General features: G+C 43.5%; 1 protein-coding gene and 1 long non-coding RNA gene across 2 annotated transcripts in view; one reads left to right on the top strand and one right to left on the bottom strand.

The window, feature by feature from the left end:
• Positions 1-2,471: 2,471 nt before the first annotated feature.
• On the bottom strand, positions 2,472-14,032 carry LOC142053426 (uncharacterized). The gene is made up of 3 exons (XR_012659213.1): positions 13,835-14,032; positions 12,115-12,300; positions 2,472-2,896 (listed from the first exon to the last, which is right to left on the bottom strand). It is a non-coding gene; the product is annotated as an uncharacterized LOC142053426 (long non-coding RNA).
• The window catches only part of BPNT2 (3'(2'), 5'-bisphosphate nucleotidase 2), a 23,071-nt gene continuing 22,379 nt past the window's right edge, over positions 13,948-14,639 (top strand). Inside the window, exon 1 of the mRNA XM_075085068.1 lies at positions 13,948-14,497. Coding sequence (XP_074941169.1) covers positions 14,111-14,497 — 387 coding nt within the window. The 5' untranslated portion in view covers positions 13,948-14,110. The remainder of the gene's footprint in view (positions 14,498-14,639) is intronic.

The following is a 14,639-nucleotide window of genomic DNA, read 5'->3' as shown; positions in this document are numbered from 1 at the left end:
TCCATCACCAGTATGTTAAAGTGCTCGTTAAGATTGCATGTAGCCCTCTGGTGATTGTGTTGATGGATGATAGCTTTCTAGTGTGCAAAGAGATTGAGTGCCTAGGGCTGATTCTTTCACATATGTGTGTTAGCTTTTTTTTTTTTGACTATGAAGTTTTGTTCATATGCCTGTATCTTAGCAACAGCAGACAGTCTGATTCAAGTAAGTTCACCATTTCCTCCCTGGGAAATTAATACAATGATGACATCTCAGTTTAATCTTCTATTCCACTCCTTTTTGGGGTATAGATGATCAATCTATTTAGTGCTGTGCACTACAAAGCAACAGCTCTGGGAGCAATCAGCCCAGAAAGCATCTGAATAATGTTGCTGTGATAGGGTAAGCATTCATTAAACCAGAAATACAGTGTCAGTAACACATGGCTCTTGCAGACTGGTAAACTTGTAACCTAGGGGTTTTAATGTCCTAAAATTAGGGACCAACAATAACAAGGTAACCTGCAACTTGATGAAATACAGCCCAAGCAAGAAATTAAAAGTTCATGGAAATTATATATTACTTAGGCTACAGTGGAAGAACAATAAACTCTGTGGGAAATTACACCTGTACAGCAGTAGGACTGCAGTCACATTTGGCAAAGTACTATTTGAACTGTTTGGAAGACAGCATTCAAATATGTATATCCACATATTTTGTGCTTCAGCAAAGATTAGAAACCAAGCATAAGGCTCTATTTCCTTCCAACACTGCTGGCTCTTCCATTTAAGGATATCTCTTACTGTATGGGAAGGTACTGCTAAATTTAAATGGAAGAATAACATGACCTATTTTAAATACTTGTTCCTAGATGTCAATCTAAATGTTTAGCATTAAAAAAAAAATTGAAAGTTGAGTGGTATAGCTAGATAAGCTTGTCTTTAGGGTCCTGCTTTAAAAAAAAAATGTTTTCCCTGCCTCTTTGACATGAGTATCCAAAAGTTCAAGGTTATGCTGTAAGGTATGCATGGAGAGCCCAGTTCTGCAGCCCCTGTTTACAAGAACAGTCCTGAGGAAGAAAGCTCAACAGTACCTGTGAGTAGTGCTGGCCTCATGTACACAAGATAGGCAAAAAAAAAAAAACAGGTATCGATTCCAGGCTGATAGGCTCTTGTTCAAACAGGAATATGGTGTATAATGTACTTTTAATATCTGAACAGCAGTGTCAGTCTGTTTCCATAAGATTTTCCAGATACAGCTAGAGTCTGGAGCCACATACGTGGTTGCACTCAGTTTGTAACACACCCTAACATTTTTGTGCGAGTTTCAACAATGCTACACGTCTCTGATGTTCATGCAAGAATCCGGCTTCTTAGAGACTTGCAGAGTATGTGCTAACCGACCACAGCAAACTGGCATGGGAACCTGAGCAGCATCAGCCATGTGAAAACTGGTCTGTCTCCTTCTGAGCTGCAACACACATTTCATAGCTCCCTGGCTGTTTATCTGCTTCAAAACTCATCATTTGCACACCATGATTGAAGACCAATCACAGGAGGCATTCCTGGCAAAATTTTAAAATCAGAAATGTGAAGAATTAAATGTATTCTTTGTCATGAGACCACACACTGAAGAAAGCATTAGCATGAGATGCAAAGTGTTTTAACAGGGGTGGTTGCATATAGATTTTAACTTGCCTTGCTCTCCAGGAGACATTCATTTACAAGATAAAAGTATGAAAAAGGTGGGATTTGTGGGGAAATCCTTACTGCATTGGATTCAATGTGCTTGAGGCCTTGGCTCTAGGTGACTTGGAAGACTTTCAGTATATTCCAGAGAAGCATTGTCATTAGCAGCAAATTAGCCAAATTTTGTTTGCAGGCGGTTATTCTTAGGAGTAAAAGTCAGATTAACATGGGGTGAGTGCAGAAAAATGACTAAGACAATAGCAAAAAAAAAAATCAATTTTTGAGGAATAAAAAAAAATTTCATGTACTTCAAAGCTCTTTAATGTCAAAATACACGTATCTGTCAACAGTATTTCCTTTGCCTGACCAGGAAAAATTAAGGCACCAAACTTTAGTCTATCTAAAAAATATTCCTACTCTTATTGCTCACAAGCCATATTCCTATTCTAGAATATTTTATGAGGACGTTACATGTAAAGACAAATTGCCAGACTGCAATGTTCAAACAAAATATAGTTGGTTTGGAACAAATTTTCAACTAATATCTAAAGATACTTTGAGAAAAACATCCACTTGACTGATGCAATCCCTGTCTGTAGTTCTACTCTGCTTAACAGAATATTTTATTTGAATACATAAGCATGTTTTTTCATGGGCATGAGAACATTGACTCATGTGTGAGAGCACATTTTTTGCTTCTGTGGGGAATGAGAGCCTGAGTTTTTGCTGCTCTGATCCTCAGTTTACTATTTCCAAAAATCTCCATGGAACAACATGTTTACACTCAAAAAACAGCAAAGGAAGGCAACCAACAGTTTGACTCTTTTGAGGCAAAGGATAGACAAGCAAGAACCCCTTGATTACAGACGTTTTGTTGATGTGAAGACGCCATGACAGTGCAGTTTTCTTTTAGAAATGGGGAGCAAGGCACTGCCTACACGATACTAGTCAAAACCAAAAGAACACCATTCTGAATAGAGCTCCATAATTAGGCATGCATTATAATAACAATATTAGCACGAGCAAAAGGATGGCATTTTTAACAGAGTGGACATTACTTAGGAATGTTTCATAAATATGTTTGTCACAACTTCTAATAACATCTACAGAGATAAAAAGTTTCCCATAAATACTTGAGAACAGTATGCACTGCAACTTTACACTCTTTGTCCTTCAGCTAACGCCCTCCTCTCTTCCCACTGCTCCTTTTCATCTGCCAAGTCTTACACCTAGAAAAGTATTAAAAGGCCAAAATAGCAATTATTCTTTCAGTTATGTCTTCCTGGGTAGTCTTTAAATCTCACCTGTAATATCCTAATTTTCCTAATTAAAGTCATAAAACTTTATGATTTAAAAAACATATTTTGCAAATTAAGTATTCTAATCAGGATCATATTAGGAAAAAGTCAGAGACAAACATAAATATTTCACACAGTCAGGATCAAAATTAGCATAATTAATATTATTAACAACAAGGTAAACCAGTGAGGACTTGATTAGGGGAGTTAGAAGATAACAAATGAGATACAGGTGTGGCTCAAGGGTAAAGCAAAAAGCAACTCATTACCATGTGTTTCAAGAAGAGAATTACAATGTGATTAAGCTCGTGATCTTTTAATCTTACTTCTTCCTTTGCAAATATACCCTTGCAACTCTTCATAATGAGTATGAAATGGAATAGAGAGAAGAGCAGAATGGAAGATTTAACTATAGCATCATCTTTAACCATTAACTGCATCTCTGTCATACTGATCATCTTCAATTCACATCAAAACCAATAGGCAGTGACAGAGCTATTGAGACATGCTGTGTAATCAGTCCTTCTGCAGGGAACATGGACAGGTGTTTCTGATATGGCACTGCAAATAGAGTCAAAGACATCCATTTGATGACAGTCACATATTACCACCTAAAGCACCATCAGCTGTCCATGGAAACAGGGTGAAATCCAAACGCAGGCACCAGCTCTGGATACTGAGCTGTTGGACACCTAGACCTACAGCAGCAGCTCTTCCAGTTTGTAATTGCTTTAAATCCCAGTGGGCCATTTGCACTGGAAATCCCGGCCACTATAGAAGATCTGGGGCCATCCCACATGGAGGAGTACTCCAAACTACATGGAACCAGAACAGAGACCTTTGCTAGTGCAGGCAGAGTATTCACTAAACCCCTGTGCAATTCTTATAAGAGATTCTTCACATGTAACTGGTAAATAAGCAAGTAAAACCAGAGATCTCATATGCTAAAGAAATATTTATGATGAGCAAAGAGACCAGCCTGTAGCCATCAGACCTATTGCTCTTGGCAAGTTAAGAATGAAACACTGGCATTTCCCCTTTGAAAAGCACGTGGTGCAGCTTCTGGCTGCAGACAAGCCTTCCTTTGTGTTTCTCCTGGAATTAGCCTACCTCAGCAGTCATATTAAGAAAGAGTAAACTAGAGTCAGTGAAGTCATCACGCCAGTTCCTCTCTCGCTCCTTCTCAGATATCCCTACAATAATTTCTGAATGTGGACTTCTGTTTGCTGCATGACATGATTCACGCTGGCTGTCCCCACACTACCTGAATCCTCCCTGTGCCTGAATTTCCTTATGCGGTGAGCCAGTGTTTGCTCCAGGCTCAAGCCAATCTCAGCTAACGTGGAGGCTGCATGAAGACCAGGAGAGTGTGCACTCAAATGCAGAGCTGATGTCTGTGCTAACCTGATACACCTATTTTGAAAGTGATGCTAGACCTTTGGGGAAGTGGAATTCAGGCTAAGGAAAGAATTAAATCCATTGTCAATATTTAGAATACAACTTCTGTATAATGGGGGCAGACTTGCTCATAGGAAATACTACTGATATAATAGAAACTGCTGTATTCAAACTATACATCATTGGATTAGTTTAATATAATAGTTACATTTAAGTTATTGTTGCTTACATGAAAGTGAAAAGAACAAAATTTTCTCAAATAGTTGGCAAGCCAGTATCTGTGGAAATATCGCCTCCCCCAAAATAATCTCACAAATATTTGTCTTGTTAATTTTCACAGAGCACAAGAATGGAAATTAAATAATATTGGTTCATCCGCTTTTCCAATGGGAAGGTAATCCCTTCTTAAAAACAAGATCCTCTCACATAAAATTTAGTTCTCAACAGCCCTGATGCTACTTTCCAGTTGGCAGAAATGCACGGGAGGCAGCAGAGTAAAGACAGAAAATATGAGATATTCAAAGGAGCCAAAGGAAATACAGTGTGCAGTTTCCATCAAATTGCAGTGCCAGCTGGCTGTCTATTGTTTCTAGACACACAAAACTTCAAGGTAAACAGACTGGTATACAGCAGTCAAAGGAAGCAATTTCGTGCGGGCTAGTTTGACATTCCTACACTTAATGACCTTCTCATTAAAGCCAAGACTATGAAGTTTATTACTTGGTTAAGAACAGTCTACAGAATAAAAACCATAAACCTTAGTAGTAGTAGATGACATATTAACTGTTACACTATTATTCCTGTCTATAGACTTATCTAATGTCATTTTGTACTAGTGGAAACTCTAGATTGTAAATTACTTAAGAAATTAATTTAATTTTAACTGATCTATACAGGATAGACATTTGTCCTCGGCTTTTGACTAAAAATGTATATAAAAAAAGCATCTTCCACTTAATACTGTTGCTTGATATTGTTCTGTAATGTTCACTACTAGATCACTGATTGGATGATGAATGGTTACTAAGATCAGTGAAATTGAGTAATTATCAGTAACATCTGGGTTCACCCAAAACAATCTGGTAAGGTCTCCATTTCAGTTTCCTCTAAATCCAAAACTAGACTGTTGGCCAGTTAAAGGTTATAGGTTATAAAAGTTTGTAAGTATTAAAAGTTATGGGTTGAGAATAATTTTGAAAAAACTACCATAAAATCATAAACTTTTCAATAGTGTCTTCCACAATCAAAGGTAAAAATACTCTCTTTATTTCAACATTCATTATCCAAATAAAGCCAGCACCTCAGTATCACAGAGTAAACTTCCCTGAAGGTGGAAGTGTAAAGCAAGCTTAAAAGGAAGGAAAAAGAAAAGGCCAGAGTAGAGGACCCAAGGATTGCTCATTGCCACAAACTGGAGAGCCGCTTCGGGGAATAACAGAGTTTGTCCAAGCTCCTGAACTTTCAAAGCAAAATTTTCCCTAAATTCCATTACATTACCCTGTCATAAAAAGTTCCTATTCCTAGGCAAAGTCTGCTGGGAGGCCTGGGACAGTACCCTCTTCCCCTTCTCTGCAGAGGAGTACCCACAACCAGGAGGCACTCGCCACATGGGTGTTTCTCATCAAGCGCGAAGCACGAGTGTCCTGAAACCAGATGTTAATTTTGAGGACTGAGGCCAGCAGTGCTGAACTAGCCTAGACTTCAAGACTGTCTTCTTCAAATGGATTAACTGTGGGAAGACCTAGGTTTTATTACTTCCTTTAAGGTAACCTTAGATGTTCAAAGAGCACAGTCATTAAGGGTATTAGCACTCTTTTTCAAAGCTATTTTGAAGCTGTGATAGGAAGTACAGGAGGCAGTTTCACAACATAAGACTTCAGAGACAATACTTAGGAGGCTTAAAGTGTCCTTGACCCTCACTCCCAGCCCATGGCATGACACCCAGTTCCTCAGGACATAGCAACTTCAATCAGGAAAAAAATCGATTTTGCCATCCAAAAGACAGCGTAACACAATCTCTGTGCCATGCCCCATGCTTTCTGTTTGTTTTGCAAGGTTAGTTTTCAAATGGATGAGTTCCCTGGCCTAGCTCCCTGCATGGCTTCACTTACATGAGCCTGCACAGAGGTGGCGGGAACACACAGCTGGGGACAGCACACTGCAGCAAGAGCAGGCAGTCTGGGGCTTGCAGCAAGTTAAAGAGCTCAGGTGGGCAGCACCACACAGGGACATAAAACTGCTTTAACTCTAGCTCAGTTCACTGTCCCAGTTTACAGGAGAGCTCCATCAACAGCTGTGCTGGTACAACTTGGAGAAGAGGAGTGTGGGGCCAGAAACGAACAGGCGTGGGTGGAAACTGAGAAGCAAAAACCCTTCAGCTGTGACTGCCACTGAACTACTAAGCAATTGATAGTATTCAGTGTCATTTCTGAAGCTTTCTGCAGTGCTGGAAGCAGAGAATATGCTATCTTGTTTTGGGTGGACAGGAAATCTGTGAATTATCATGACAGCTCTGAGAGGTGCCTCTGCAAACCAGCACGGTGTTAAAATGAAGTTCTGCCTAGCTGAGGGGCTTTTACCACCACGACCCTTTCTAGAAGAGTCTGTTAGAATCCATCAGCAATTAAACCTCTCAGTGATATATAAAGGAGTTTCAAAGGAGACTCTCCATGAAGCTGTGAAATATGGTTTTTCACTGCCTTGTTCTTAAATAGTCATCTATTCCTTTATAAACTGAATGGGTATTTCACTCTAATGGATATTCCCAATTCACATGCAAATGCTGTTCTAACATGATAGCACTTTTACTCACTTTACAGACTTGAAGATTTTGCATTTAAAACCAGAAATGACTATTGGGTCATTTAATACCATCTCTTTATCTTAGACCCCTGAACTTTATACCACGCTAAGGTAATTTATTTGATTGAAGTGTACGTTGTGCTTGGCAGTTGCCACTAAGTCCCTTAATATTCCTGCAGTTCAGTGTCTCCCCTACTGTTTTTTCTTCATCACAGCAGTTTCCTTACTGTCACCAACAGATTTTTCTACTTTTCCTGATTCTTTTAAGACCCTCTCTCAGACTGCTCTGTACAGCTTCAATGCACTTTGCCTGTGCTGGAGTGCTGGGGATTTCCTAAGCTGAAATGCCAGTGCACTGTGCTTCAGATTCTCCACAAGGTTAGAGTGCAGTTACCACTGAAATCACATTTAACTCTCAAGCTGTTTACAATCCAAACAAAAGGATTTCTCTGTACAGCATCCAAAACCAACAAAGTTACAAGTGCTTAAGCTTTTTGCACCAAGATCAAATATATATATATAAAAAAAATCTCCCTCCTCATATTTCCTGTGGTCACAGTCTTCTGCATAGCATATAGCTTAGGTTGTATCTACAGGGCCTCTTTTTATGTACCCCATAAGCTTTTACAGATAAGCTTGCTCTTCTAATCCTCTAAGGATTCTGTACAAATTCAGTCTTTTCCCTTCTGAACTTCTTAATTTCTTACTTATTCAGAAGACATTTCTACACTTCACTTCTTAAAGACTTTTTCATTTTCTTGGAGATATATTTCCTTTGCAAAATAGCTGGTAAGCTCTGTACCTAACCGGCCTATTAACAGATCTGTGACTCAACAATGTAGTAAAACTCTACCCTTTCCCATTATCCTAAACCAGTTTTGACTGAACCTGTAAGATGGCATAAGTTCTTGAAGAAGCACACTAAAACTTTTGCAGTCAGATGAGTGCTGATCTGATTTATAAACACCATGTCTGTTAAATTTTTTTCCAAACATTTTGGCAAATTAGCATTCTATCAGATCAAGCAGCAGGTGCCTATATCAGAATTCCCCAGACCACCCACAGGTCCTTTCAGGCCCCTCTTCATTCCCTTCCCAATCCTTGACTCCTGAGTTCACAGCAGCTGGCTGTGGCTGCTCTTCCACAAATGCAGGCTTGGATCATGCTCTTTCTTCCTGGAGCTTCACCAGCCAGCTTGCTTGCTCTCTGTCACACTTTGCATGCCACTTTGCATCTGTCTTTCGCCTTGGATACCCTCTCTTGGACAGGGCTCTTCTGCTTTCCCTTAGGCTTTTTCCTGAATCACAAGTATAGCATTTAATAATCTTGGCATTGCCACGAAGCCAGAATCAAGCAGACTTGCTGTAAGCAGCATTCCCTGGATGCAGCTCAGTGCACTGAGATGCTCATGGGAGCAAGCAGGCAGGAGGGCAAAGCAATCTCTCCTGGCAATCAGACAGCGAGGAGCTTTGCTGCATCACTGCTGGCTGAATGTCTCAGTATCAGCACTAAGCGGACCTGGAACAATGCAGGAGGCGGGCTCTGAACAGCCCATGACAGCTCTAGTTCTGTCAGTGTGACCAGCTGCAAGATCCAGGAGCTGGATACTACCCTGATGAGGAATACAGATGTAATTCTCACATGCACTGCAGATTATGGTCCCTTCCCATATTTGGATTCGGATACATTTCTTCTCCGCTAAGGAAAAGGAAGCATCCATAGTGAAGGAGCACACTAGTATGGGCAGGAAACCCCTGAGAAAAGCTGGGCTACAGGTACCTAGGGACTCTTCAGTTCCTACAGGACCAAAAGACAGATCCAGGATCAAGACCAGATAAATTCTCTCTGTGGGACCTTTCCTAACATAGTTGTTTTCCCTTCTTCTCTTCAGCACTTAACCAACAGGGTGATCTAACACAACAACCAGGATGTCTCACCTCCAGCAGTGCCCAGGCCTGATGACAACACCATGCTCCAGACCCATCCTGCAGCTGGTCGCATGCTTTTAACAACTGTCCTATTCAACCTGTACCACATACACTCTGGCACGGGTCCTACTAGTTGACATTTTGATGCCAACTATGAAAAACTGAGCTCCAGTGCCCACAGATGGAGGTAAAGGTATAGTCTGTCTGTTCCAAACAGACCATGCCAGATAAAATTGAGCAAGATTTCACACAGCCCACCTCTCTGAGTGAGTTCCAAAATTTCCCCAAGAACACATATTACTTCAGAGGGTGAATCCACAGCAGTGTGAGGGCAGGGAGGACACTGCAGTAGCACTGAGAAGAAATGGAGAAGTGGCTTTTCATGCTCTTAGCAGTGGTGGGTTTTTATAAAGCAGCCATGGGAAGTCATGTGGCAAATACACAATTTTTGTTTCGTACAAATGAACAGAGAGTTGGTCTGGGAAGGTGAACAGATACCAGAAATCATCTAATCAAGGTCCTGCGGAGCTACAGAGTCCTCCTGTACATATCTTACTGCTTCACTGTTGCCTTCTACACTACACATGCCACTCCTACAGCTGGAGCTTTACATATTTCTCCCATGCAAACCTCTGAACACTCACTTCATGTACTGGTTGAGCAACAGTGGATAGTAAAAAGCATGGCAGAAGCTTCAGTGCACCGCTGTTTGGGATAAACTCTAAAATAAAGACATTCATCCATCTTCTTTGTCCTGTTTAGTCCACCTTCATGCTTCAAACACCTTGTAGTATTCTGCTTTTATTTTACATGCTAATTTAAATAAAGTCCTTTAAAACTATCCTCAAGTTCAATATATCTCTGCACAACCCACCTGAGGCTCTCAGCCCTGCAGAGCCAGCCAGGATATAAGAGCAAGCTTATCTGCTGCTGCAGATAAGATTGGGTGAGGTGGTGTTACAAGCAAAATTACCAGGCAAGAACAGGAAATATAAGAAGAAAAGCAAGGAGAGGGAAAGGAGGAAGAACCCAATTATAAAAACCCAACAATGATTATTCATAGTTCCCCATACACACACTGCACCCATCAAATGCTCAGTGCAAGGGAGTTACACCACACTATAAGACTTTACCCTCAATAGTAAGTACGGGTCTCCCTCACAGAATACCTTCCCAGCTCTGACAGGGAAGTGAAGCGTCTGCAGCTGGTGCTGGCACTTACACAGCAGGTTCCCCTCAGGTACTTTGGTCCCATCCAACAACCACCTGCTCCTTCTTGGCCTCTCAGAATAGACACAGCAGATCTCTTTTTATGCGCTGCAGATCAAACTCAGCTCTGACCCTGAGGGAATCCCCGTCTTTTCCAGACACACTGCAGCTGCAGACACAAAACCCAAATGCTCAGGGGGGTTGCCTGTGAGTAGCTTCATAAACCATTGGGGTTAGGCAGGAGTCACAGAGAAACAACCAGCAACACAGCACTTCTGTTGCTGACAACGGGCCCTGTTAACCTGCTCACACGGCTGGAGCTGTGGAAGATGCGGGCATCGCCTGTTTTTCCACATGAGTCAGCACTGATGCTGGCAAAGCAGCTATGGCGATAGACTACAGGGTAAAGTACTGTTGAAAAAATAAAACATGCCCGCACAGACAAGGACAGACGCTCGCTTGGTTCTGCACTCTTGCTACAGACTTTACAAGCCAGAGACAGCAAATTCCTTATGCTCAGGCATGCTCCCCACATAGCTGTAGCATAAACCAGGGCTTTCTGTAAGGCCATGGCGCTCTCTGTCCCTCCAGCCCTGACCTCCCTGGTATGGGAAGTACTGTGTAGGCCAGCACCTACACAGCCTTCCTCACTGTGCTCCCTGGGGATCCCCACCTGGTGCTCAGGACACCTCTGTTAATGCCTTTTCCCTACCAGCAAGTGGCCCCTGCGTTTGTTGACTTCCCAAACTCAAGTGCAACCCTTCTGCCAAAGTCACCACCACATGCCTCATGTCACGGTGAACAAAGAGCAATGTTGCATTGCCACTCTGTCATTCGCAGCCTCTGCCAGATGAATCTAACAGAAAGCAGTGCATTTCACTCCCAGCACACTACACTCCATTCGAGAAGCTCTACCAAGCCCTTCTACAGCAACTGTGTTTGTGGGAGGCTAAAGAGGCACATCACTTTAGCACACCAGTGTGTTGTTTGGGTTCTCAAGGTCAAATGACTCTGACTCCTAAGGTAGCAGCTGATATAGCTCCCAGAGATGTACATAACATCAGGTTTGCATCCAGGGTGGATGACCATTTATTTTTCATTCATTTAAGGAACACTTCAGTATTAGAGATGGATGCAATTTTCCTGCCATGAACACAAGTATTTTTGTTTAAAAACACGGTTTGATTCAGGCAAAGCTGATTTTTTTTCAGATCTATCAAATTATTTGGCCCACAATTAGTTAAACTGTACAAAAGAATAATTTTATATTTTCAAAAGGAACATCTCAAATTTTTACCTCAACCCTCATGCAAAGGGATAAATCTCCTTTTGCTAGGAATGAACCGAGGCGACTTCTTCTTTTCAAGTTTATTTACATTTTGTGTCTACATCTGGTCTCTGGAAACCCATCTTACAGGTTGAAGCCATAAAGAAAACCTTGCCTAAATTCCCTTTGCACCACCTGGCAAGAGCACTTTCCAAAGACCTCTGTCGTGTTCTGGAGCCCAGCTGAAGTCAACAGCACCCTGGATAAACATGAGAAACCTGACCTAGGGATCTTGGGAAACCAGCACGGGAGATGCCAGACTGAGACCTCAAAAAATTATATCAGTCATTACAGAATAAGATTACTACAGATAAAAAGGAGTCCAGCATATTGTCTACAGGTTATGTGACTATATTCAGTAACAAACACTGCTTATTCTCAAACCTGGCACAGATGGTACATAGAGTATCACTGAAATAACAAGCCCTCTGTGCACTGTCCTTTTCACAGTTTACATTACTGTTAATATTTAGTAGAATACTTACTAGGCATAGAAATGTTAGCAGCAAGTAATAAATCCATCATTTTTCTAAGCCTCTGTAAGGTCTCTGCAAACCTCAGTGGGATGAAAGCCTAGTATTTTACTTTCTTTCCATTGAGTGATAAACCAGTTCGGAAAGGTGCAGGTTTCTTCCTTCTCCTGGGTTTCCTCCACTAGTAGTTTAAAATTCCTGTTTACAGAACACATAAACTGTTACTGATAGCATCAGGCAGCACAGCTGCTGACTACTTGGCCCAGCATTTTTTAAAAGGAGACACATTACAAGCACACCTGGTTGTGAGTCTTAAGTTCATTGCTCATTACAGACACAAAATTACTCTTTTTCCAACCCTGTGTTGCTGATGGTAAGGCTGCATAGCTTCTTACCACTAATTACTACTATATGAAATGCTGAATCATGAAATCGATATTACGGAAAGTGATCGGTGTATCCTTCCAAGTCCCCTTTCTGGCAGGGAAGCAACTGCATAGAAAAAACCTTGTCTCTTAAAGAGAATGGGAAACTGGAAAACATGGACATTCTAGTTGTTGCCTAATAGCATATAAAGTTAAATCCCAGCATAGCTAAGAGTAAAACCCAACTCTTTTGAATCCCACTTCAAACACAATGCTTTCTCTTCCTACAGTCCTTCCTCTCCATTGCAGGCCCTGCACATATACATACATTTCAAAGAGAGATCCTGCAGGACACTTGGTATGTAACCATGTAACTGAAGATGCTGTTAAAATGGAGATGCAGAGATGATAAGGCAACCTCAGTTTGCAAGGACAATCTTAATTTTGGTCTTTCCTGGTTTTCACATTCTTGATTACATAAGTTTAACACTTCTTAAAAAAAAAAACCCAAACCCAAAACAAAATACAAAACAGCAAAACACAAAATCCCAGGAATGTAGTTATATTACATGATCCCTAGTAATTCCTTCTCTCCAGAGCTATTAGCAAGGTCTCTTTCTAGCACATGTGTATCAACAGACAAGATTATCACTTGCATAAGAGAACATGTAATTAATTCAAACAATGCTGAATTAATTTCATCCTTTTGTTTCTGATATAACTTAACTCAAAACTACTAGAGAAAATTAAAAAAGAGAAGGGGGTGGGTGGAAGTCAGTGACTCTTCCTAGTTTCCACCGCAGATGTCCATTCTGGCCGTAAACATGCAGTTTAACACTCCCACAAACCAACTGAGGTGCAAAGAGAAAGTATAAATTAAGACAGGTAGGCCTTTAGCACATCACTTGGCTGAGAAAACAGTTCATTTTACTGAAGGTAAGGAAACCTTAACCCCGAGCCCCCACCGTGCAGGCTGTGGCACAAAGGAGCAAAGAGCCCAGAAGCTCCCTAGCCAACACATGAACGCCGAGAGATCCTCAGCACGGTTAACAAGCCTTCAGAAATTAAACGGCAACTTATGGAAGCGGCAGCTTCCTAGGGGAAGCTCGCTCCCGGCCTGCCGAGCGGCCTCCGGCTCCCGCCAGGGTAGCCCCCGCGGGCAGCAGGCGGCCCCGCTGCCGGGAGCGGGCAGCGGGGGCTCCACCGGACCCGCCGCAGCCGGGGGTGCGCGCTCCCCTCGCACCTGCTGCCTAGGTGGAGCAAAAAAAAAACAACCACCAAAAACCTCAAACCCGCACATTTTAGAAGAAAAGCAGTGCACGCTATCAGGCGTGCCCATGGCAAGAAATGCAGGGGTGCTCCAGCACCTTGCCGGGACATCCACCAGACCACACCAAGCAGCAGAGGGCCCCGAGCAACACCGCGCCCGCCGAGGGGTCGGTGGGCGGCGGGACATGCTCAGTGCGGGCCCCGCCTCCGCCTGACCCGGATACAGACGGCGCTGCCCGCCGGGGAGCGCGGAGCCCGGCCGGCCCCGCCGACAGAGCGAAGCGGTGTGCCCTGGCGGCGCCATGGGGCTGTGGTGAGCGCCCGGCACCCCCGCCTGCCCGCCCTGCCGTGCCTCTCCTCCCGCCTCTGCGGCCATGGCCCCCATGGGGATCCGCCTCTCGCCGCTCGGCATGGCCGTGTTCTGTCTGCTGGGGCTGGGCGTCCTCTATCACCTCTACTCCGGCTTCCTGGCCGGCCGCTTCGCCTTCTTCATGTTGAGCGAGCCGGCGGCCGGCGGGCCCGAGACCCCCCGCGGCTCCGCGCCAGCTGGCGCCGTGGACCTGCGGGAGCTGCTGGCCGTGTCCGTCCTGGCCGCTGTCAGGGGCGGGGAGGAGGTGAAGCGGGTCCGCGAGGGCAACGTCCTCAACGCCAAGGCGAAGGGGAAGACGCGGGAGGGGGCCGAGGAGCAGCTGACGAGCGGCGACCTCCTCTCCAACCGCAGGATGTTCTACCTGCTGAAGGGCGCCTTCCCCGCCGTGCAGGTGGGTGCCTCCCTCCCGTGAGGCGGGCGGGCAGCACCGGGACCGGCCGCTCCCCCCGCCCTCCCTCCCGGGGCCGCTCGTTACCGGCGAACCCCCCGCCTGCCGCGCCGCCGGGGCTCGGCCCCTTTGCGGGGAGAGACAC

The sequence above is a fragment of the Phalacrocorax aristotelis genome, chromosome 2, assembly GCF_949628215.1.
Source record: "Phalacrocorax aristotelis chromosome 2, bGulAri2.1, whole genome shotgun sequence".
NCBI lineage: Eukaryota > Metazoa > Chordata > Aves > Suliformes > Phalacrocoracidae > Phalacrocorax > Phalacrocorax aristotelis.
This window is presented reverse-complemented; position numbering and strand designations above follow the sequence as displayed.